The sequence below is a fragment of the Bombina bombina genome, chromosome 7 (assembly GCF_027579735.1).
Source record: "Bombina bombina isolate aBomBom1 chromosome 7, aBomBom1.pri, whole genome shotgun sequence".
Lineage (NCBI taxonomy): Eukaryota > Metazoa > Chordata > Amphibia > Anura > Bombinatoridae > Bombina > Bombina bombina.
In genome coordinates this window covers 38,806,492-38,828,889 of record NC_069505.1, presented here as the reverse complement: position 1 = coordinate 38,828,889, position 22,398 = coordinate 38,806,492, and the positions used below count along the sequence as shown (strand labels likewise).

Sequence of the window (22,398 nt, the reverse complement as noted above, 5' to 3'; positions counted from 1 at the left end):
TGGAAGTGAAATGCTTTATCTGAACCGTGATAGTGTCATTTGATTTTCATGTTGCTATATATTTGCACCTACAACCAAATACCAGTTAAAGACATTAACACATCCTAGAAACACAATTATTAATATAAAAAAAAGAACGAGACACAAATGCTGCTCAGTCAGTTTCTAAAATTCACACCTACCACAGAACTTGCCGCTGCGGTTTCCAAAAAAAGTGTAAAAAATGAAATATACATTTTCAGCCATGTTTACTGCCAAATCCATGACGCCCATCCCTTTCCTGGTCAATAACTGGCATCAAGTAGGGGACCAAATGGCCATTTCAGCCCAAGTACCTGAGAGGAGAACGCTTCTCTGTCTGTGATTGGTGTGTATGTAGTCACATGACAGTGTTATATATGATTTTATTGGAAAAGAATAGATTTAAAGGGCTGTTACACAATTTAATTTATTAAGTATGTCATTCTAACACTAGCGAACCTGCAATACTGAACCCGAGGATCGGCAGCACTAGTCGCACAACTCAACTTTGAGACTAGGACTGCTGATTGGGTGACTTGCAGTTTATCCTCAAGACCAGCTGTGCTTTGTGGCTTCTGAGCAGTACTTTAACCCTTTGAAGGAGCTAAACACACAGTACTGCATGCGTATTGGAACGTAATTTTTCTTTTTTAAGACACGATGAGTCCACGGATCATCTTAATTACTAATGGGATATTCACCTCCTGGTCAGCAGGAGGAGTCAAAGAGCACCACATCAGAGCTGTTAAATAGCTCCTCCCTTCCCTCCCACTCCAGTCATTCTCTTTGCCTACGTTAGTGATAGGAAGAGGTAAAGTGAGGTGTTAGATTAGATTCTTCAATCAAGAGTTTATTATTTTTTAAGTAGTGCAAGATTGTGCTGCTTTGTCCTAGGGTGTAGTCGTAGTCCATATCAGTCTCTACAGTAGAGCTTTGGTGGCTTTAGAGCAATGGGAACTTGTGGGACATAATTCTCACTGCGCCTCCCATAATTTACTTGCTGCCCTTATCCTTCAGTCTGAGATATTCATTGACTCAGCATTTTGATTTCCTCAGGTCGATGTGAGGGAGAGGACCTCTCAAACCGGAGAGCTGCCTTGCTGCCAAGCAGAAGTCAAGGTAAGTGCTACCTTAAAGGGACATGAAACCCAAATTTTTTCTTTCATGATTTAGAAATTGCATGCAATTTTAAACAACTTTCTAATTTACTTCTATGATATCTATTTTGCTCCATTTTCTTGATATCCTTTGCTGAAAAGCATATCTAAATATGCTTAGTAGTTTCCGATTGGTGACTGCACATAGATGCCTCATATGATTGGCTCACCCATGTGCATTGTTATTTCTTCAGCAAAGGATATCTAAAGAAACAAATTAGATAATAGAAGTAAATTGGAATGTTGTTTAAAATTGTATTCTCTACCTGAATCATGAAAGAAACATTTTGGGTTTAGTGTCCCTTTAAGTTTCTGGGGATAAGGACTCAGAATGTTTTCAAGAAGCACATATTAGTTCATAAGGTGCTTTATGTGGGGACATACCTTTTTTTTCCTATGGGAAAGGTTATTGGGCAGTGTAATGGACTGGGGCTGGAGGTAGCTGTATGTTTGACGTTTTTAAACAGTATAGGAGATGGCTACGGTGGTTTCACAGCACTTAATGGTAGTCGGCTAGGTCACGCCCACGTCCTTCCGGTTTTTGGCGCCATTCCGTAGCGCAGCTCAGAGAGAGTGCGCACAGAGGATTGCCGGTCTGTTCTAGAGTCGCATGAGGAAAAATCATGCGTGGCTAGTGCAGACACTGTGTTTTCTGGAAACAGATGCCTAAATTGGTCATTACGGCAGAGTGAACAAAAAGACCGGTTTTGGGACCTTAAGATCTTCGGTCAGGTAGGAGCACTTCAGCAGAGTGCTGAGGTGCAGATGATTTTTTGTTATTTGGCAAATTAATCATTTATCTGTAAAAGAGAAAACATTAAGAAAACTGACATTTTTCAGCAAGAAAGAAAAGAACCGTTTTAAATTTAAAGAGACAGTAACGTTTTTTTATGAATATTGTTCACAAATAAATGTAATACTTTTTATTTGTTATTCAATACATTGTGTGTAAGCATGGAACAAGGGGACTTGTGCTTTGTTTTGACGCTAATGTGGAACCACCAATCCCTTTCTGTCCTTCATGTGTTCAAAGGACTTTAAGTTATAGGGAAAAAAAAAATTCTGAGCCAGTCTCCTCTAAGGCAGATGTTGTCTAAGAGTCAAATGTTGAAGGTCAATTTATGCCGCAGCTTTCTCCCCAAACGTCCCAAATTTTACCGCCCTCACAGCAGTGCCCTGCGCTTCCGCTATAGTCCCTTCGGGGATTTCATTACAAGACATAGCTTCTCATATGTCTTCAACTATTTCTGATGCACTGTCTGCTTTTCCAGTGTTGCAGGGCAAACTTAAGAGAAAAGCCAGACATTCAGTAAGCGAGGTTTCGGATGCAGTTGTTGCAATTTCAGAGGTATCCTCCCAACAACCTGAAGAGGAGGGTACTGCAGTAGCTTCTGAAGGAGAAATTTCAGATTCAGGGGGTTTATTACCTCTGACGGACTCAGAGGTGTTATCTTTCAGATTTAAACTTGATCACCTTCGTCTGTTACTCAGGGAGGTTTTGATTACCTTAGACGATAGTGACTCCACAGTGGTGGTTGTCCCTCAGAAGTCTAGTAAACTGGACAGATATTTTGAGGTTCCTTCCTATACAGATGTATTTCCAGTCCCTAAAAGAGCTACTGAAATCATTGCTAAGGAGTGGGAGAGACCTGGCATCCCTTTTTCTCCCCTCTCCTATTTTTAAGAAAATGTTTCCTATAGCCGATTTTGTTAAGGAGGCTTGGCAAACTGTTCCTAAGGTAGAAGGAGCTGTTTCTACCTTGGCTAAAATAACTACTATTCCCATAGAGGATAGTTGTGCTTTCAAAGATCCAATGGATAAGAAGTTAGAGGGGCTACTCAAGAAGATTTATGTACACCAGGGTCTGCAGTGGCAACCGGCTGTGTGCATTGCCACTGTCACTAGTGAGGCGGCATATTGGTTTGATGCTCTGTCTGAGGCCCTCAGGACTGAGACTTCTTTGGATGAGATCCAAGATAGGATAAAAGCTCTTAAGATAGCTAATGCCTTTATTTCGGACGCTTCCCTTCAAGTTATCAAATTGGGAGCTAAGATATCGAGTTTCTCTATTTTAGCCTGCAGAGCCTTATGGTTAAAGCCTTGGTCTGCGGACGTTTCTTCCAAATCTAAACTTCTAGCTATTCCTTACAAGGGGAAGACTGTTTTCGGACCTGATTTGAAGATTATTTCAGATATCACGGCAGGTAAGGGTCCATCTTCTCTCGCAAGATAAAAGAAATAAACAAAAAGGACGACAAAGCAATTTTCGTTCCTTTCGAAATTTTAAAGGAAACTCTTCCTCCTCCTCTAAGCAGGAACAGTCTAAGCCTGCATGGAGACCCAGCCAGTCTTGGAACAAAGGAAAGCAGTCCAAGAAGCCAGTTAGTGATTCCAAGACAGCATGAAGGGCATGCCCCCGATCCGGGACCGGATCTGGTAGGGGGCAGACTTTCCTTCTTCGTTCAAGCCTGGGTTTGGGATGTCCTGGGCAATAGAAATAGTGTCTCAGGGATACAAACTGGAGTTCAAGGTTTTTCCTCCCAGAGGCAGATTTCTAATTTCAAGATTATCTGCAGACCAGATAAAGAGAGGCGTTCGTAGCGCCATCCTTTCAGCTAGCAAGATCTCATACGGACTTGGTGTTGTCCTTCCTAAGATTCCACGGCTGGAAGGTGAATTTAGAAAAGAGTTCCTTAGTTCCAAACACAAGGGTAACTTTCCTAGGAACCATAATAGACACTCTGTCTATGAAGATTTTTCTGACAGAAGTCAGGAAATTAAAGATTATCAATACTTGTCTAGCTCTTCAGTCCACTTCTCGACCATCGGTGGCTCAATGCATAGAGTTAATCGGGCTGATGGTGGCAATAATGGATATCATCCCGTTTGCTCCCTTTCATCTCAGAGCTCTGCAGTTGAACATGCGGAGACTATGGAACGGAGATTATTCGGACTTGTCTGGAACAGGAGACAAGGGACTCTCTACAATGGTGGTGGTTGTCTCTGGATCATCTCTCCCAAGGAACATGTTTTCGCAGACTATCTTGGGTGATTGTGACAACAGATGCCAGCCTTCTAGGGTGGGGAGCAGTCTGGGGCTCTCTAAAGGCTCAGGGAATATGGACTCAGGCAGAGTCGGTTTTACCCATAAACATTCTGGAACTGAGAGCAATTTACAATGCTCTTCTGGCCCCAGTTAGCCTCGGTTCGGTTTATCAGGTTCCAGTCGGCCAACATAACGTCTGAGGCATACAACAATAATCAGGGAGGAACAAGGAGTTCCTTGGCGATGGCAGAGGTACTCAAAATAATTCAGTGGACGGAGACCCATTCTTGCTGTCTGTCGGTGATCCATATCCCAGGGGTGGACAACTGGGAGGCGGATTTTCTGAGCAGGCAGACCTTTCATCCAGGGGAGTGGGAACTCCATCCGGAAGTGTTCTCCAGCCTGATTCTCAAATGGGGTTGGCCGGAGTTAGATCTCATGGCATCTCGACAGAATGCCAAGCTCCCGAGATACGGGTTGAGATCCAGGGATCCCCAGGCGGAACTGATAGATGCTCTGGCGGCCCCTTGGACCTTCAATCTAGCATACCTGTTTCCTCCGTTTGCTCTTCTGTCTCGAGTAATTGCTCTAATCAAGCAGGAAAGAGCCTCGGTGATCCTTATAGCACCAGCCTGGCCTCGCAGGATTTAGTATGCGGATCTGGTGGAGATGACTTCTCTACCACCTTGGAGACTTCCATTTAGGAAAGACCTTCTGGTTCAGGGGCCCTTCACCCAAATCTAGTTTCTCTGAAGCTGACTGCTTGGAGATTGAACGCTTAATTTTATCCAAGCGAGGATTTTCTGATTCGGTCATAGAGACCATGATTCAGGCTTGTAAACCTGTAACTAGGAGGATTTACCATAAGATTTGGCGTAAATATCTTTATTGGTGTGAATCCAAGGGCTACCATGGAGTAGAGTTAGGATTCCTAGGATTTTGTCCTTTCTCCAAGAGGGTTTGGAGAAAGGTTTATCGACAAGCTCCTTAAAGGGTCAAATCTCAGCTTTCTCTATTTTGTTGCACAAACGTTTGGCTGATGTTCCAGATGTTCAATCTTTTTGTCAGGCCTTGGTCAGGATCAGGCCTGTGTTCAATCCAGTTACTCCTCCATGGATTCTTAATTTAGTTCTCAATGTTCTTCAAGTTTGCGCCTATGCATTCCTCAGATATTAAGTTGTTATTTTGGAAGGTTTTGTTTCTTGTGGCTATTTCTTCTGCTCGGAGAGTTGTCTGAGCTCTCGGCATTACAGTATGAGTCTCCTTATCTTATTTTCCATGCAGATAAGGTAGTTTTGCATACCAAATTAGGATTTCTTCCTAAGGTGGTTTCTGATCAGAATATTAATCAGGAGATTGTTGTACCTTCCTTGTGTCCTAATCCTCCTTCTAAGTAGGAAAGACTTTTACACAATTTGGACGTGGTCCGTGCTATAAAGTTTTACCTGCAGGCGACTAAGGACTTTCGTCAGTCTTCTTCTTTGTGGTTTTCTCAGGAAAACGTAAGGGACAGAAAGCTACGTCTACTGCTCTTTCTTTTTGGCTGAAGAGTATCATACGTTTTGCATATGAGACTGCTGGACAGCTGCCGCCAGAGAGAGTTACGGCTCATTTCACGAGGGCTGTTGCTTCCTCATGGGCATTCAAAAATGAAGCTTCTGTGGAACAGATTTGCAAGGCTGCAACTAGGTCCTCTCTTCACACTTTTTCAAAGTTTTACAAAATTGAGACTTTTGGCTCGGCTGAGGCTGTTTTTGGGAGAAAGGTTCTTCAAGCAGTGGTGCCTTCTGTTTAGGTTCCCTGTCTTGTCCCTCCCATATCATGTGTACTCTAGCTTGGGTATTGAATCCCATTAGTAATTAAGATGATTCGTGGACTCGTGTCTTAAAAAAGAAAATTTAGGCTTACCTGATAAATGTATTTCTTTTTTGACACGATGAGTCCACAGCCCACCCTGTTCTTTTAGACAGGTTATGGGTTATTGTAAACTTCAGACACCTCTGCACCTTGGCTTTTCATTTCTCTTCCTAACTTCGGTCGAATGACTGGAGTGGGAGGAGCTATTTAACAGCTCTTCTGTGGTGCTCTTTGCCGCCTCCTGCTGACCAGGAGGTGAATATCCCATTAGTAATTAAGATGATCCGTGGACTCATCGTGTCAAAAAAGAAATAAATTTATCAAGTAAACATAAATTTTATTTTTTCCACAATAATGGCCCTTTAAATAATTTCAAATGTAATAATTTATTTTTTTTACTTTTATAGCTTACAGTGATGGTAAACTTCAGACCATAAGAATGTTGCAATGAAAAATATATTCATGTACAAGCAAAACTGCATATTATAAGTGTATGTATATATATATATATATATATATATATATATATATATATATATATATATATATATATATATATATTTTCACAGAAAGGATTGCATTCACAGGGCTTTTTCAATAAGTAATCAAAAATACTTTAATGAAACGTTTTCGTCAGGACAAGATCCCCGAAAACGTTTCATTAAAGTATTTGTGATTACATATTGTAAAAGCCCTATGAGTGCAATCCTTTCTGTGAATAAAATAATAATACAGGATTTATAATCCTACTTGGTATCTTCTAATCCTCCGCCCCCTTCATTTCCTCTTTTTAGTTGGATTGTGGCATAGAGGGGAGTCCCACCCACTCTCTACATAGGCTTTCAAAAGGCTGGACTTCAAGAGGCATATGACACACATACTGATTGGATGTTCATTGGAATTGTCATTAAAAAAAAAAAAAAAAGTTTATCCTAGTGGGCCGGCATAACATTGTAATAGAAGCATTACTATAGGCACGGATTTAACCCTTTTCACGGTTAGATTAAAAAAAAATAATGATAAAGATTACATATATGGCATTTTGATTTGCTGAAGTTTACCATCACTTTAAATGTTCAAACTGGTGTGTGGTATTCTCCTCCCTTGTTATTTTCTTGTAAACCATGATTACCTAGCCATGTTTTAGTATTTATATTGTTGTGCAGTGTCCTCCACAGCTGAGTGGAACTGTAATGTTGCCATTTGGGGGGGGATACTAATACTTTAAAATATTTAACTTTCTCTGTTGTATATAAACGTTACATAAGCTACCAAAAGCACAATTTAACTATCATTTAACCAATTGATTTAAATAGATTAGCTCATTTTACTTTAAATATAGGCTTACATTTTCCATGGGTAGTCATGTAATGGGCACACCACCAGGCTGATATAACTAAGCCCTGGGGTGCGCACTGCAGTGCCAACTATTCTATTGCTATTTTGGGTACCCTCTTTATGTAGTGACTGCAGGGGCAAATTTAGCTTTGCATAGGAGCACATTTATGATAATTTAAGTGTAGGTATCCAACTTTGGGGCCAATTCCAAGGTTTTTTTTTCTACGTAATTTTACATTAAACCCCCCACCTTTTGTGATTCAAAACTGCTGCCATGTAGCACTCCAGACACCTGCATGCCCCTAAGCTTACGTCCCTGCTTTTTAACAAAAGATACCAAAACAACAAAGAAACTGATAGTTGTTTAAAGGGATATTAAACCCAGACAACGGTTCATGTAACTAGTTATGAGTACCACAATTTTGGAACCTATATTACACTGCAGGTATATGAAGGAGCGTTGCTCCTTATATTCAAAATCATCAACACTGGAATCCAATGAAAAAGATTTCAACTTGGCGCTCTAGTGACTCCCATACTACTTATAGAATGTTATTTACGGTTTAATGTCCCTTTAAAATGGTATGTTCTATCTAAATAAGAGAACATTTGTGGGTTTCATGTCCATATAAGGTGATTTTATAGATAAATAGTTTGAGAAGCTTTTCTAAAATATTGGGGGTTTTGGCGGATGTTTTCTCTCACCCCCCTAATTTGGCTGTATATAAAAAGGTGCAACACCATATTATTTATATCACTTTTGAGTCTTAAAATTAAGTTAAAAAAAAAAAAAAGACAGACCATGAAATCTCCCTGATGTTTATTGCAGTTCAGGCTCAGCAGAGCTATCTGTATACAAGGATCTGTATATATATATATATATATACTGTATATATATATAGGCAAAGAGGTATATTACATATGCACATTATTCTATAGTCTATATACAGGTGTGAGAAGGTACGCAGAGATCACAGCTAAAAGGACCAAAATGTATTGCAATTAGAGAACCAGACTGAGTACACTGCAATGCTTAAAGGGACACTGAACCCAATTTTTTTCTTTCATGATTCAGATAGAGCATGAAATTTTAAGCAACTTTCTAATTTACTCCTATTATCACATTTTCTTTATTCTCTTGGTATCTTTATTTGAAATGCAAGAATATAAGTTTGGATGCCGGCCTATTTGTGGTGAACAACCTGGGTTGTCCTTGCTGATTGGTGGATAAATTCACCCACCAATAAAAAAGTGCTGTCCAGAGTCTGAACCACAAAAAAGCTTAGATGCCTTCTTTTTCAAATAAAGATAGAAAGTGAGTGAAGAAAAATTGATAATAGGAGTAAATTAGAAAGTTGCTTAAAATTGCTGTTCTATCTGATTCACGAAAGAAAAAAATTGGGTTCAGTGTCCCTTTAATACCGAGAAGACAGGTGAGAGACTACGTAGACCAGAATGCATTGCAAACAGACATTAGGACTACACAGACAGTTAAAAGCCTGAAAACAATAACAGATTTAAAATAACAAAGATTAGGGGGAACATTTGCACACACAGCTGGTCTCAGTATTTATAAATAATACAGTTTCCGCTCCTTCCATATATAAAATTAAAATTTTCTCAAACCACACAGCATATTAAAATAAAATTCAATCAGGTTCATTAGGTCTTAAATCCCCCATTTCTATATGCCTGCTTCAAAAACAAAAAAACATATTAGGTCAGTTTTTAAATAAAGCAGCGCCCCGCCCCCAAGGATAAATATTACATTCATATTTCTGCAGTGACACCAAGTGGAGCATATGGGTATTACATAATAAACTAATTTTTTCTTATCTCCTGGGGAGGGGTGTACCATAGTTTAAAAAAATAATATATATATATATGTAATAATTCACTGGCATAAAGTCTCACATGATACGGGACACAAACGGAAGATTGGGTACAGGAGAAAAGCACCACTAATCCTATATACAGTATTTGTAGAGCATAACTTGGCTGCAGTTCTCATTTTCTAAAATGCTTTATCAATCTTAAAAATACATTTTTAGTGGAATAGGTTTCAGCACAAATACTTCAGTTTTTAGAATAAATCTCTACCGCTTGCTGTTTAGTGTCACCCACTTCCCATGGGGCTCTCCAGTATGGCTTTTTCCCCACAGACCATACTCTAGAGGAAAGGGGCTAACCCAGTTCCTCTACCTCCTTAGTTCATCCCTGGAAGAACTTGTGCAAATCCCAGGCGTGTCCCTAGTTTGCACAATCGCACTACTCCTCTCAGTATGTAAGTCTATTATGAGACTGGCAGTGCCATCTAGAAAATGATTACAAAGGGGCCCCCTTCAGTCCATCATGGCTTCCAGCATCTCAAGGAAGAGCTTGTGCATGGGGACAGTGCCCTCTTCTCGCAGGGCGTGGAAGTGCTGCAAAACACGCCCGGCGGTCTGGCGCAGGAGTGGGAGGGTCAATAACAGTTTTCCATCCCTGCACGGTTCTTCTGGATGCCGGTTTGACTCATACTCACTGAGGGCTTCCTGTAGAGTGTCACGGAGCCGAAGAACTGCCTCAGGGTCCTCTATGTGCACAGAGTCTGGGGGAGGAGACAACCATTTACTACATATTCAATTCCTCGCTACTGTTAAAGGGACAGTATTTGTTTTTTCTTTCAAGATTCAGACCAAACAACTTTCCAATTTACTTTTATTTATTTTTTAAATCAACTTTGCTTCATTCTCTTGGTGTCCTTTGTTAAAGGAGTAAAAATGCACTACTAGGAGCTAGCTGAACACAGGTGTGCCAATGACAAGAGACATATATGTACAGTCATCAATCAGAAGTTTGCTCCCAGTCGTGCCGTGCTGTTCCTAAGTCTAGTAGAACAAAGCAAATTAGATATTAGAAGTAAACAGCAGGACACTACTGAGGGATATCTGAACACAGGTGAGCCAATGACAAGAGACATATGTACAGCCACCAATCAGAAGCCTGCTCCCAGTCGTGCAATGCTGTTCCTAAGCTTAGGAGAACAAAGCAAATTAGATATTCAAAGTAAACAGCAGTGCACTACTGGGAGCTAGCTGGACACATCACTAAGCCAATGACAATAGGTATATATATGTGAAGCCACCAATAAGCAGCTAGCTCTCAGTTTCTGTGCCTAGCTTTTTGCCCAATAGCCCCTGGGGTACACGGACTATATAAAGGACTCCAGTAAGTGGAATTGCATAACAGACTGTAATAGCACATGCAACACAAAATGTAGTTAATTTTATTCATGTTCTTACAAAGGGAAAAACGTCAAATTGATTTTTGTGTCAGATAATGAAAATGTTCGCTCCACTTTTGCTGTAGGCCAATCTTGATCCCATAAAAAAAAAAATTATGAGCTGCTGCTGGTTTGTAGCTGTAAAACTAACACTTTACTTAAAGGGACAGTCGACCCAATACATAATTTTAATTACTAATTGTTACATACTGGAGATGCTTTCTGCCACTGGTCCTACATCTATAAGCTTGTAAAAGTACATGAAACATTTAAATATTCATTTGTTAGGAGCTGAAAATGGCCACCAAGCCCCTCCCACCTATTACATGTATATTTTCGTATGTTAGGTTTCTCCAATCACAATCGACTCTCAAATACGTTTTCCTTTTTGCACATGCCAATTTGAAATAGCCAACTGAAAAATATTACATGTGCACTGCTAAACTGTCATACAAGAAAACGCAAAAAACAGAATTTATGTTTACCTGATAAATTACTTTCTCCAACGGTGTGTCCGGTCCACGGCGTCATCCTTACTTGTGGGATATTCTCCTCCCCAACAGGAAATGGCAAAGAGCCCAGCAAAGCTGGTCACATGATCCCTCCTAGGCTCCGCCTACCCCAGTCATTCGACCGACGTTAAGGAGGAATATTTGCATAGGAGAAACCATATGGTACCGTGGTGACTGTAGTTAAAGAAAATAAATTATCAGACCTGATTAAAAAAACCAGGGCGGGCCGTGGACCGGACACACCGTTGGAGAAAGTAATTTATCAGGTAAACATAAATTCTGTTTTCTCCAACATAGGTGTGTCCGGTCCACGGCGTCATCCTTACTTGTGGGAACCAATACCAAAGCTTTAGGACACGGATGAAGGGAGGGAGCAAATCAGGTCACCTAAATGGAAGGCACCACGGCTTGCAAAACCTTTCTCCCAAAAATAGCCTCAGAAGAAGCAAAAGTATCAAACTTGTAAAATTTGGTAAAAGTGTGCAGTGAAGACCAAGTCGCTGCCCTACATATCTGATCAACAGAAGCCTCGTTCTTGAAGGCCCATGTGGAAGCCACAGCCCTAGTGGAATGAGCTGTGATTCTTTCGGGAGGCTGCCGTCCGGCAGTCTCGTAAGTCAATCTGATGATGCTTTTAATCCAAAAAGAGAGAGAGGTAGAAGTTGCTTTTTGACCTCTCCTTTTACCAGAATAAACAACAAACAAGGAAGATGTTTGTCTAAAATCCTTTGTAGCATCTAAATAGAATTTTAGAGCGCGAACAACATCCAAATTGTGCAACAAACGTTCCTTCTTTGAAACTGGTTTCGGACACAGAGAAGGTACGATAATCTCCTGGTTAATGTTTTTGTTAGAAACAACTTTTGGAAGAAAACCAGGTTTAGTACGTAAAACCACCTTATCTGCATGGAACACCAGATAAGGAGGAGAACACTGCAGAGCAGATAATTCTGAAACTCTTCTAGCAGAAGAGATTGCAACTAAAAACAAAACTTTCCAAGATAATAACTTAATATCAACGGAATGTAAGGGTTCAAACGGAACCCCCTGAAGAACTGAAAGAACTAAATTGAGACTCCAAGGAGGAGTCAAAGGTTTGTAAACAGGCTTAATTCTAACCAGAGCCTGAACAAAGGCTTGAACATCTGGCACAGCTGCCAGCTTTTTGTGAAGTAACACAGACAAGGCAGAAATCTGTCCCTTCAGGGAACTTGCAGATAATCCTTTTTCCAATCCTTCTTGAAGGAAGGATAGAATCTTAGGAATCTTAACCTTGTCCCAAGGGAATCCTTTAGATTCACACCAACAGATATATTTTTTCCAAATTTTGTGGTAAATCTTTCTAGTTACAGGCTTTCTGGCCTGAACAAGAGTATCGATAACAGAATCTGAGAACCCTCGCTTCGATAAGATCAAGCGTTCAATCTCCAAGCAGTCAGCTGGAGTGAAACCAGGTTCGGATGTTCGAACGGACCCTGAACAAGAAGGTCTCGTCTCAAAGGTAGCTTCCAAGGTGGAGCCGATGACATATTCACCAGATCTGCATACCAAGTCCTGCGTGGCCACGCAGGAGCTATCAAGATCACCGACGCCCTCTCCTGATTGATCCTGGCTACCAGCCTGGGGATGAGAGGGAACGGCGGGAACACATAAGCTAGTTTGAAGGTCCAAGGTGCTACTAGTGCATCCACTAGAGCCGCCTTGGGATCCCTGGATCTGGACCCGTAGCAAGGAACTTTGAAGTTCTGACGAGAGGCCATCAGATCCATGTCTGGAATGCCCCACAGCTGAGTGACTTGGGCAAAGATTTCCGGATGGAGTTCCCACTCCCCCGGATGCAATGTCTGACGACTCAGAAAATCCGCTTCCCAATTTTCCACTCCTGGGATGTGGATAGCGGACAGGTGGCAGGAGTGAGACTCCGCCCATAGAATGATTTTGGTCACTTCTTCCATCGCTAGGGAACTCCTTGTTCCCCCCTGATGGTTGATGTACGCAACAGTTGTCATGTTGTCTGATTGAAACCGTATGAACTTGGCCCTCGCTAGCTGAGGCCAAGCCTTGAGAGCATTGAATATCGCTCTCAGTTCCAGAATATTTATCGGTAGAAGAGATTCTTCCCGAGACCAAAGACCCTGAGCTTTCAGGGATCCCCAGACCGCGCCCCAGCCCATCAGACTGGCGTCGGTCGTGACAATGACCCACTCTGGTCTGCGGAATGTCATCCCTCGTGACAGGTTGTCCAGGGACAGCCACCAACGGAGTGAGTCTCTGGTCCTCTGATTTACTTGTATCTTCGGAGACAAGTCTGTATAATCCCCATTCCACTGACTGAGCATGCACAGTTGTAATGGTCTTAGATGAATGCGCGCAAAAGGAACTATGTCCATAGCCGCTACCATCAACCCGATCACTTCCATGCACAGAGCTATGGAAGGAAGAGGAACGGAATGAAGTATCCGACAAGAGTCTAGAAGCTTTGTTTTTCTGGCCTCTGTCAGAAATATCCTCATTTCTAAGGAGTCTATTATTGTTCCCAAGAAGGGAACCCTTGTTGACGGAGATAGAGAACTCTTTTCCACGTTCACTTTCCATCCGTGAGATCTGAGAAAGGCCAGGACGATGTCCGTGTGAGCCTTTGCTTGAGGAAGGGACGACGCTTGAATCAGAATGTCGTCCAAGTAAGGTACTACAGCAATGCCCCTTGGTCTTAGCACAGCTAGAAGGGACCCTAGTACCTTTGTGAAAATCCTTGGAGCAGTGGCTAATCCGAAAGGAAGCGCCACGAACTGGTAATGCTTGTCCAGGAATGCGAACCTTAGGAACCGATGATGTTCCTTGTGGATAGGAATATGTAGATACGCATCCTTTAAATCCACCGTGGTCATGAATTGACCTTCCTGGATGGAAGGAAGAATAGTTCGAATGGTTTCCATCTTGAACGATGGAACCTTGAGAAACTTGTTTAAGATCTTGAGATCTAAGATTGGTCTGAACGTTCCCTCTTTTTTGGGAACTATGAACAGATTGGAGTAGAACCCCATCCCTTGTTCTCTTAATGGAACAGGATGAATCACTCCCATTTTTAACAGGTCTTCCACACAATGTAAGAATGCCTGTCTTTTTATGTGGTCTGAAGACAACTGAGACCTGTGGAACCTCCCCCTTGGGGGAAGTCCCTTGAATTCCAGAAGATAACCTTGGGAGACTATTTCTAGCGCCCAAGGATCCAGAACATCTCTTGCCCAAGCCTGAGCGAAGAGAGAGAGTCTGCCCCCCACCAGATCCGGTCCCGGATCGGGGGCCAACATTTCATGCAGTCTTGGTAGCAGTGACAGGTTTCTTGGCCTGCTTTCCCTTGTTCCAGCCTTGCATTGGTCTCCAAGCTGGCTTGGCTTGAGAAGTATTACCCTCTTGCTTAGAGGACGTAGCACCTCGGGCTGGTCCGTTTCTACGAAAGGGACGAAAATTAGGTTTATTTTTTGCCTTGAAAGGCCGATCCTGAGGAAGGGCGTGGCCCTTACCCCCAGTGATATCAGAGATAATCTCTTTCAAGTCAGGGCCAAACAGCGTTTTCCCCTTGAAAGGAATGTTAAGTAGCTTGTTCTTGGAAGACGCATCAGCCGACCAAGATTTCAACCAAAGCGCTCTGCGCGCCACAATAGCAAACCCAGAATTCTTAGCCGCTAACCTAGCCAATTGCAAAGTGGCGTCTAGGGTGAAAGAATTAGCCAATTTGAGAGCATTGATTCTGTCCATAATCTCCTCATAAGGAGGAGAATCACTATCGACCGCCTTTATCAGCTCATCGAACCAGAAACATGCGGCTGTAGCGACAGGGACAATGCATGCAATTGGTTGTAGAAGGTAACCCTGCTGAACAAACATCTTTTTAAGCAAACCTTCTAATTTTTTATCCATAGGATCTTTGAAAGCACAACTATCCTCTATGGGTATAGTGGTGCGTTTGTTTAAAGTGGAAACCGCTCCCTCGACCTTGGGGACTGTCTGCCATAAGTCCTTTCTGGGGTCGACCAAAGGAAACAATTTTTTAAATATGGGGGGAGGGACGAAAGGAATACCGGGCCTTTCCCATTCTTTATTAACAATGTCCGCCACCCGCTTGGGTATAGGAAAAGCTTCTGGGAGCCCCGGCACCTCTAGGAACTTGTCCATTTTACATAGCTTCTCTGGGATGACCAACTTGTCACAATCATCCAGAGTGGATAATACCTCCTTAAGCAGAATGCGGAGATGTTCCAACTTAAATTTAAATGCAATCACATCAAGTTCAGCCTGTTGAGAAATGTTCCCTGAATCAGTAATTTCTCCCTCAGACAAAACCTCCCTGGCCCCATCAGACTGGGTTAGGGGCCCTTCAGAGATATTAGTATCAGCGTTGCCATGCTCTTCAGTATCTAAAACAGAGCAGCCGCGCTTACGCTGACAAGTGTTCATTCTGGCTAAAATGTTTTTGACAGAATTATCCATTACAGCCGTTAATTGTTGCATAGTAAGGAGTATTGGCGCGCTAGATGTACTAGGGGCCTCCTGAGTGGGCAAGACTCGTGTAGACGAAGGAGGGAATGATGCAGTACCATGCTTACTCCCCTCACTTGAGGAATCATCTTGGGCATCATTGTCATTATCACATAAATCACATTTATTTAAATGAATAGGAATTCTGGCTTCCCCACATTCAGAACACAGTCTATCTGGTAGTTCAGACATGTTAAACAGGCATAAACTTGATAACAAAGTACAAAAACGTTTTAAAATAAAACCGTTACTGTCACTTTAAATTTTAAACTGAACACACTTTGTTACTGCAATTGCGAAAAAACATGAAGGAATTGTACAAAATTCACCAAATTTTCACCACAGTGTCTTAAAGCCTTAAAAGTATTGCACACCAAATTTGGAAGCTTTAACCCTTAAAATAACGGAACCGGAGCCGTTTTAAACTTTAACCCCTTTACAGTCCCTGGTATCTGCTTTGCTGAGACCCAACCAAGCCCAAAGGGGAATACGATACCAAATGATGCCTTCAGAAAGTCTTTTCTAAGTATCAGAGCTCCTCACACATGCGACTGCATGCCATGCCTCTCAAAAACAAGTGCGCCACACCGGCGCGAAAATGAGGCTCTGCTTATGCTTTGGGAAAGTCCCTAAGTAATAAGGTGTCTAATACAGTGCCTGCCGATATTCTTATATCAAAATACCCAGATAAAATGATTCCTCAAGGCTAAATATGTGTTAATAATGAATCGATTTAGCCCAGAAAAGTCTACAGTCTTAATAAGCCCTTGTGAAGCCCTTATTTATGATCGTAATAAACATGGCTTACCGGATCCCATAGGGAAAATGACAGCTTCCAGCATTACATCGTCTTGTTAGAATGTGTCATACCTCAAGCAGCAAGAGACTGCATACTGTTCCCCCAACTGAAGTTAGTAGCTCTCAACAGTCCTGTGTGGAACAGCCATGGATTTTAGTTACGGTTGCTAAAATCATTTTCCTCATACAAACAGAAATCTTCATCTCTTTTCTGTTTCTGAGTAAATAGTACATACCAGCACTATTTCAAAATAACAAACTCTTGATTGAATAATAAAAACTACAGTTAAACACTAAAAAACTCTAAGCCATCTCCGTGGAGATGTTGCCTGTACAACGGCAAAGAGAATGACTGGGGTAGGCGGAGCCTAGGAGGGATCATGTGACCAGCTTTGCTGGGCTCTTTGCCATTTCCTGTTGGGGAGGAGAATATCCCACAAGTAAGGATGACGCCGTGGACCGGACACACCTATGTTGGAGAAAAGTAATAAAGAATAAGTATTAGGTCAAGACTGTCCCTTTAAAGTGACATAAAACCCAAAACTTTTCTTTAATAATTAAGATAGAACATATAATTATAAACAACGTTCCCATTTACTTCTATTATCAGTTTTTTAGTTTTCTTGTTATCATTTGTTGAAAGGCAAGAAGGTAAGGTCAGGAGTGTGCACGTGTCTGCAGTACTACATGGTCACTTCCGGTGACTCTAACATTTTCATGATTTGTTTTGCCTCTGTGTGGGGGGCGCACCACCGATCCTATGGCATCCACCCCAAGTGAACTTTGGGGAGTGAGGTTTACAAGGAAAGCTTCGCCCCCTCCTTGAACCCCCCAGACGGAGGCAAAATAGATAATAAAGATAGGCAATTACAGTTCCCATCTGATTGGCCCATGTCTCAGTGAGGGACAGGATGCACAGCCAATCACATGTATGGAAGTCATGTCAACTTGGAGTTGTCAATGCCTTGGAGTTTCCTCGACAGAACAATGGCAGCAGTTTTGCAAAAATCTTATACATTAGCAAGAGCACTAAATGGCAGCACTATTTACTGTTGTGTAGCGCTCCAGGCGTACACGCTACCTATCTAGATATCTCTTCAACGAAGAATAACAAGAGAATAAAGCAAAACTGATAATAGAAGTAAACTGGAAACTTTTTCTGTGATGGACGATTCATCTGAAAGAAATATTTTTATCTATGTATGTGTATTAGTTACAGTAATTTAGGGAATGTTTAGCTGCATCGTCCATGTCTCACCTGAGTTAGTGAGGGTGAGGGCTTTAAGCATGACGTATTCTTCCCTTTCCACTCTGAGGGTCCGGTACTTGCGTACTAGGTGCAAGATGCAGGAGCAGAGGTCCGAGAGACGAGCAGAGCGTGACGACTCCTCGTCCAGCACAAAATCCTCTGCAAATACTACCTCGTCTTCATAGGGTAAAGAGCGGAATACCACGCCCAGAAGAAGCACCTCCATCCAAACGCTTTGCAAAAGGCTCATCTGGTCTGATAGAGAGAGGTTGGAAAAGCCTGGAAATAGAAAGACAAGAACATTTTTTTACAGATGCATTAGCAATTAAATGAGACAGTAAACATAGTATAGTAATGTAAAATATGCATAGTGAAACAACTTTCCATTATATTATAGTTAAAGGGACAGTCTACTCCAGAATTTTTATTGTTTAAAAAGATAGATAATCCCTTTATTACCCAATTCCTCGGTTCTGCATAACTAACACAGTTATAACAATATACTTCTTACCTTTGTGATTACCTTGTATCTAAGCCTCTGCAGACTGCCCCCTTATAGCAGTTCTTTTGACAGACTTGCATTTTAGCCAACTAGGGCCAACTCCTAGGTAACTCCACGGGCGTGAGCACTTTATCTATATGGCACACATGAACTAACACCCTATAGCTTTCAAAAACTGTCAAATGCATTCAAATAAGTGGCGACCTTCAAGGGCTTAGAAATTACGACATGAGCCTACCAAGGTTTAGCTTTCAACTAAGAATACCAAGAGAACAAAGCAAATGTAATGATAAAATTAAATTGGAAAGTTGTTTAAAATTAGATAAGATTTTAGGAAATGGGAAGCGCTAGAGCTGTGACCATGTAGCAGTGGTTATAAACTCTCCCCTAAGAGTTTAACACGTAATAGGAAAAAAAGGAGGTATACTTCAAATAAAGGAAGCTATAGACAAAAAACCACTGCGCCCTTTAAAGGCTAAAGGGAAAGAAAGATATGGATATCCAATTTCGGAACCTAAGCACTCCTCACGATAACCACCGATGTGATCTCTCCCCCCCCCCCCCCCCTTGTATTAGCTCTAGAGCTTGATAAAGGCTTGGAAGGGGCTGAAACGCGATGCTCTATTTGTCTTGTATTTTAATAAAACTTTTTACCCAATCTCTGCTGTTGGTGTATATAAGTCACTAAAGTCATACTTAAAGTGATGGTAAACTCTCCCCTTCTTAAAATCAGATCTGGAATGTAAGCGCTATTTTAGATGGAGTTTAATTCATTAGCTGTAATGAAGATGCAGTATAAAATGCTTTTTAATATAGATATGAAATTCAAATACTGCATGCTCCTCCGCCCACTTCAAAAGTAAAATTTTCTGTGAGCGAACAGATTGAATTGTTGTCCAATCAGCGCTCTCCCCATATGGCACTTTTGTTGTAGCTAGAGCATTGATTGGAGAGTAATTCAATCATTTAGCTGACAGGAAAATTGACTTTTGAAGTGGGTGGTGTAACGTGGGGTATTTCAATTTCATATCTATATTAATAACTAAGTTATAGCGCATCTTCATTGCACATGATGAATAAAACTCCATCTAAAATAGCGCTTACATTCCAGATCTGATTTTAAGAAGGGGAGAGTTTACCATCACTTTAAGCTACTACTTTTAGCCGGTTTTGAGCGTCTGTAGTATGCTAATACAAGGGGCGATATAGTGGTCTTAACACGAAACATCAGGTCCCTCCCTACATTGGCGGTCAGAGTTCCAGTTCTACCTGTAAGAATCTACACTACAGTGTCCACCACGGTGACATCACCAACGTGCTTTGGAGGAGAGATTACATTGGCGGTTATCGTGAGGAGTGCTTAGGTTCCGAAATTGGATATCCACATCCTAAGAGCCAATAGTGCTCTCAATGCCTAAAAGATCAGTGATCCTGTGAGTAGTTCTATGTATGCGGGGCTTGGTTATTCTGTTCATACTTACTTCACCAGGAAAGCCTCCCTGCTTTTATAGATACACCGCTACTAGGACGCCATCTTGGAGAACGGCTCCGGTTTCTTTCTTTCCCAACACACACGGACTGTGTTTTTCATTTTGTTACTCTTCATATACTTCTTGTATACTTTTTATATACTTTATGATACTTTAGGCCAAGATTGCGCAGGTTGTTTATTGTATCTAATTCCGAATGTATTGCTTTCATTATATATTTTAGTTTCAGTTTGTATGTTATATACAATGTATCATTATATATTTTAGTTTCAGTTTGTATGTTATATACAATGTATCATTATATATTTTAGTTTCAGTTTGTATGTTATATACAATGTATCATTATATATTTTAGTTTCAGTTTGTATGTTATATACAATGTATCATTATATATTTTAGTTTCAGTTTGCTATATACAATGTATCATTAAAGGGACAGTCTACACCAAAAATGTTCTTATTTAAAAAGATAGATAATCCCTTTATTACCCATTACCCGTTTTTGCATAACCAACACAGTTATATTAATATACTTTTTACCTCTGTGATTACCTTGTATCTCAGCCTTTGCAGACAGCCTCCTTATCTAAGTGCCTTTGACAGACATGCAGTGTAGTCAATCAGTGAAGACTCCTAAATAACTTCACGGGAGTGAGCACAATGTTATCTATATGACACATGTGAACTAGCACAGTCTAACTGTGAAAAACTTTCAAAATGCTCTGAGCTAGGAGGCGGTTTTCAACGGTTTAAAATTCAGTTTGAGCCTAGCTAGGTTTAGCTTTTCAAAAATACCACCAAGGGAACAAAGCAAATTTGATGATAAAAGTAAATAGGAAAGTTGTTTAAAATTGCATGCCCTATCTGAATCATGAAAGTTTAATTTTGACTTTACTGTCCCTTTAAATATTTTAGTTTCAGTTTGTATGTTATATACAATGTATCATTAAATCATTTTTAACATAGTGGTCTCGGTAGGTTTGGATTAATATCCGACATAGATGTATATCTGTGGTCTATTAATTTAAATTCATACTATTTTTTTCTTTATAACCTTTAGCCTTTTAGGGGCGCAGTGTTTTTTTGTGTATAGCTTAGATTAAAATTACATGCCCTATCTGAATCATGAAAGTTTAATTTTGACTAGAATGTCCCTTTAATTTATTTTGTCCTGTAATTTAAGTCTGAAAAATTGTGGCTCTACAAACCTAAAAGTAAATTTGAAAGTTGTTTAAAATTGTATGTTCTATCAAAATCATGAATGAAGTTTTCGGGGGTTCCTGTCCCTTTAAATATAACAAATGTTGGTTGCGTTCATTCATTCTAAAACAATATTTGCGGAAACATTTAACTTTTTTTTTTTTTTACAAAGATAAACGTTATATTTTCTCCATATTCTCTTTGTTAAAAATAAAATTTGATTATTGAACATTATAGAGTGTTACATGTGTTAGAGCATTTACTCATGGCACTATTGTTCGCATTTACCTATGTGTTTAACTCCATGTAAAGTGGTTAAAAGGACACGAAAGCCAGATTTTTCTTTGATGATTCAGACAGAGCATTTACATTTTTTACGAAGTTTCCAATTTATTTATTTTATCAAATGTGCAGCCACCAATCACCAGCTATCTCCCATCAAACATTTCTGATCCTGAGCCTACCTAGGCATGTTTGTTCAACAAAGGATACCAAGACAATAAATCAAATTAAATAGTAAAGTTGTTTAAAATGGTATGCTCAATCTGAATCATGAAAATTTGACTTTACTGTCCAGTTAAACACATAGATAAATTCAGCTACAAAGCATTAAAGGGACAGTCTAGTCAAAATTAAGTTTTTTGTGTTTAATAGACACTTTGAGTATCTATTCACACCAAGCATCTGACTCTCTACTTGCGCAGAATTGCACAATTTTAAAGTGATAGCGCCCCTATTTACACTGTTTTGTGTTAACCTTTTTTCCTAGTCAAAATTAACTTTCATGATTCAGATAGGGAATGCAATTTTAAACAACTTTCCAATTCACTTTTATCATCAAATTTCTTTTATTCTCTTTTTAAAAGCTAAACCTAGGTAGACTCATATGCTAATTTCTAAAACCTTGAAGGCCGCCCCTTATGTCAATGCATTTGGCAGTTTTTCATAGATAGAGGGTGTACGTTCATGTGTCCCATACAGGTAACATTGTGACCACGCCCTTGGATTTACAAGTGAGAGGGCACCGATTGGCTAAAATACAAGTCTGTCAAAAGAACTGCAATAAGGGGCAGTCTGCAAAGGCTTAGATACAAGATAATCACAGAGGTAAAAAGTATATTTCTATAACCGTGTTGGTTATGAAAAACTGGGGAATGGGTAATAAAAGGGATTATCTATCTTTTTAAACAATAACAATTCTGGAGTAGACTGTCCCTTTAATGCACTACTGGGAGCTAGCTGAACATATCTGGTCAGCCAATGACAAAAGGCATATGTGTGCAGCAACCAATTACCAGTTTGCTCTCGGTAGGGCCTTGCCGCCCCAAGCCTACCTAAGTATGCATTTCAACAACTGATACAAAGCCTGTAAATTTGATAATGGAAGTGAATTTAAGCAAATCTTAAAATTTCATATTCTGTCT

At 40.5% G+C, this 22,398-nt stretch overlaps 1 protein-coding gene across 2 annotated transcripts in view; it reads right to left on the bottom strand.

Annotated features, from left to right (window-relative positions):
* Positions 1-8,223: 8,223 nt before the first annotated feature.
* The window catches only part of ESRRA (estrogen related receptor alpha), a 75,175-nt gene continuing 61,000 nt past the window's right edge, over positions 8,224-22,398 (bottom strand). For both annotated transcript variants that reach the window (XM_053720047.1, XM_053720045.1), the window contains exons 6-7: positions 17,793-18,062; positions 8,224-10,010 (exon numbers count right to left, since the gene is read on the bottom strand). In XM_053720047.1, the coding sequence (XP_053576022.1) occupies positions 9,763-10,010; positions 17,793-18,062 (518 nt within the window). In that variant the 3' untranslated portion in view covers positions 8,224-9,762. The remainder of the gene's footprint in view (positions 10,011-17,792; positions 18,063-22,398) is intronic.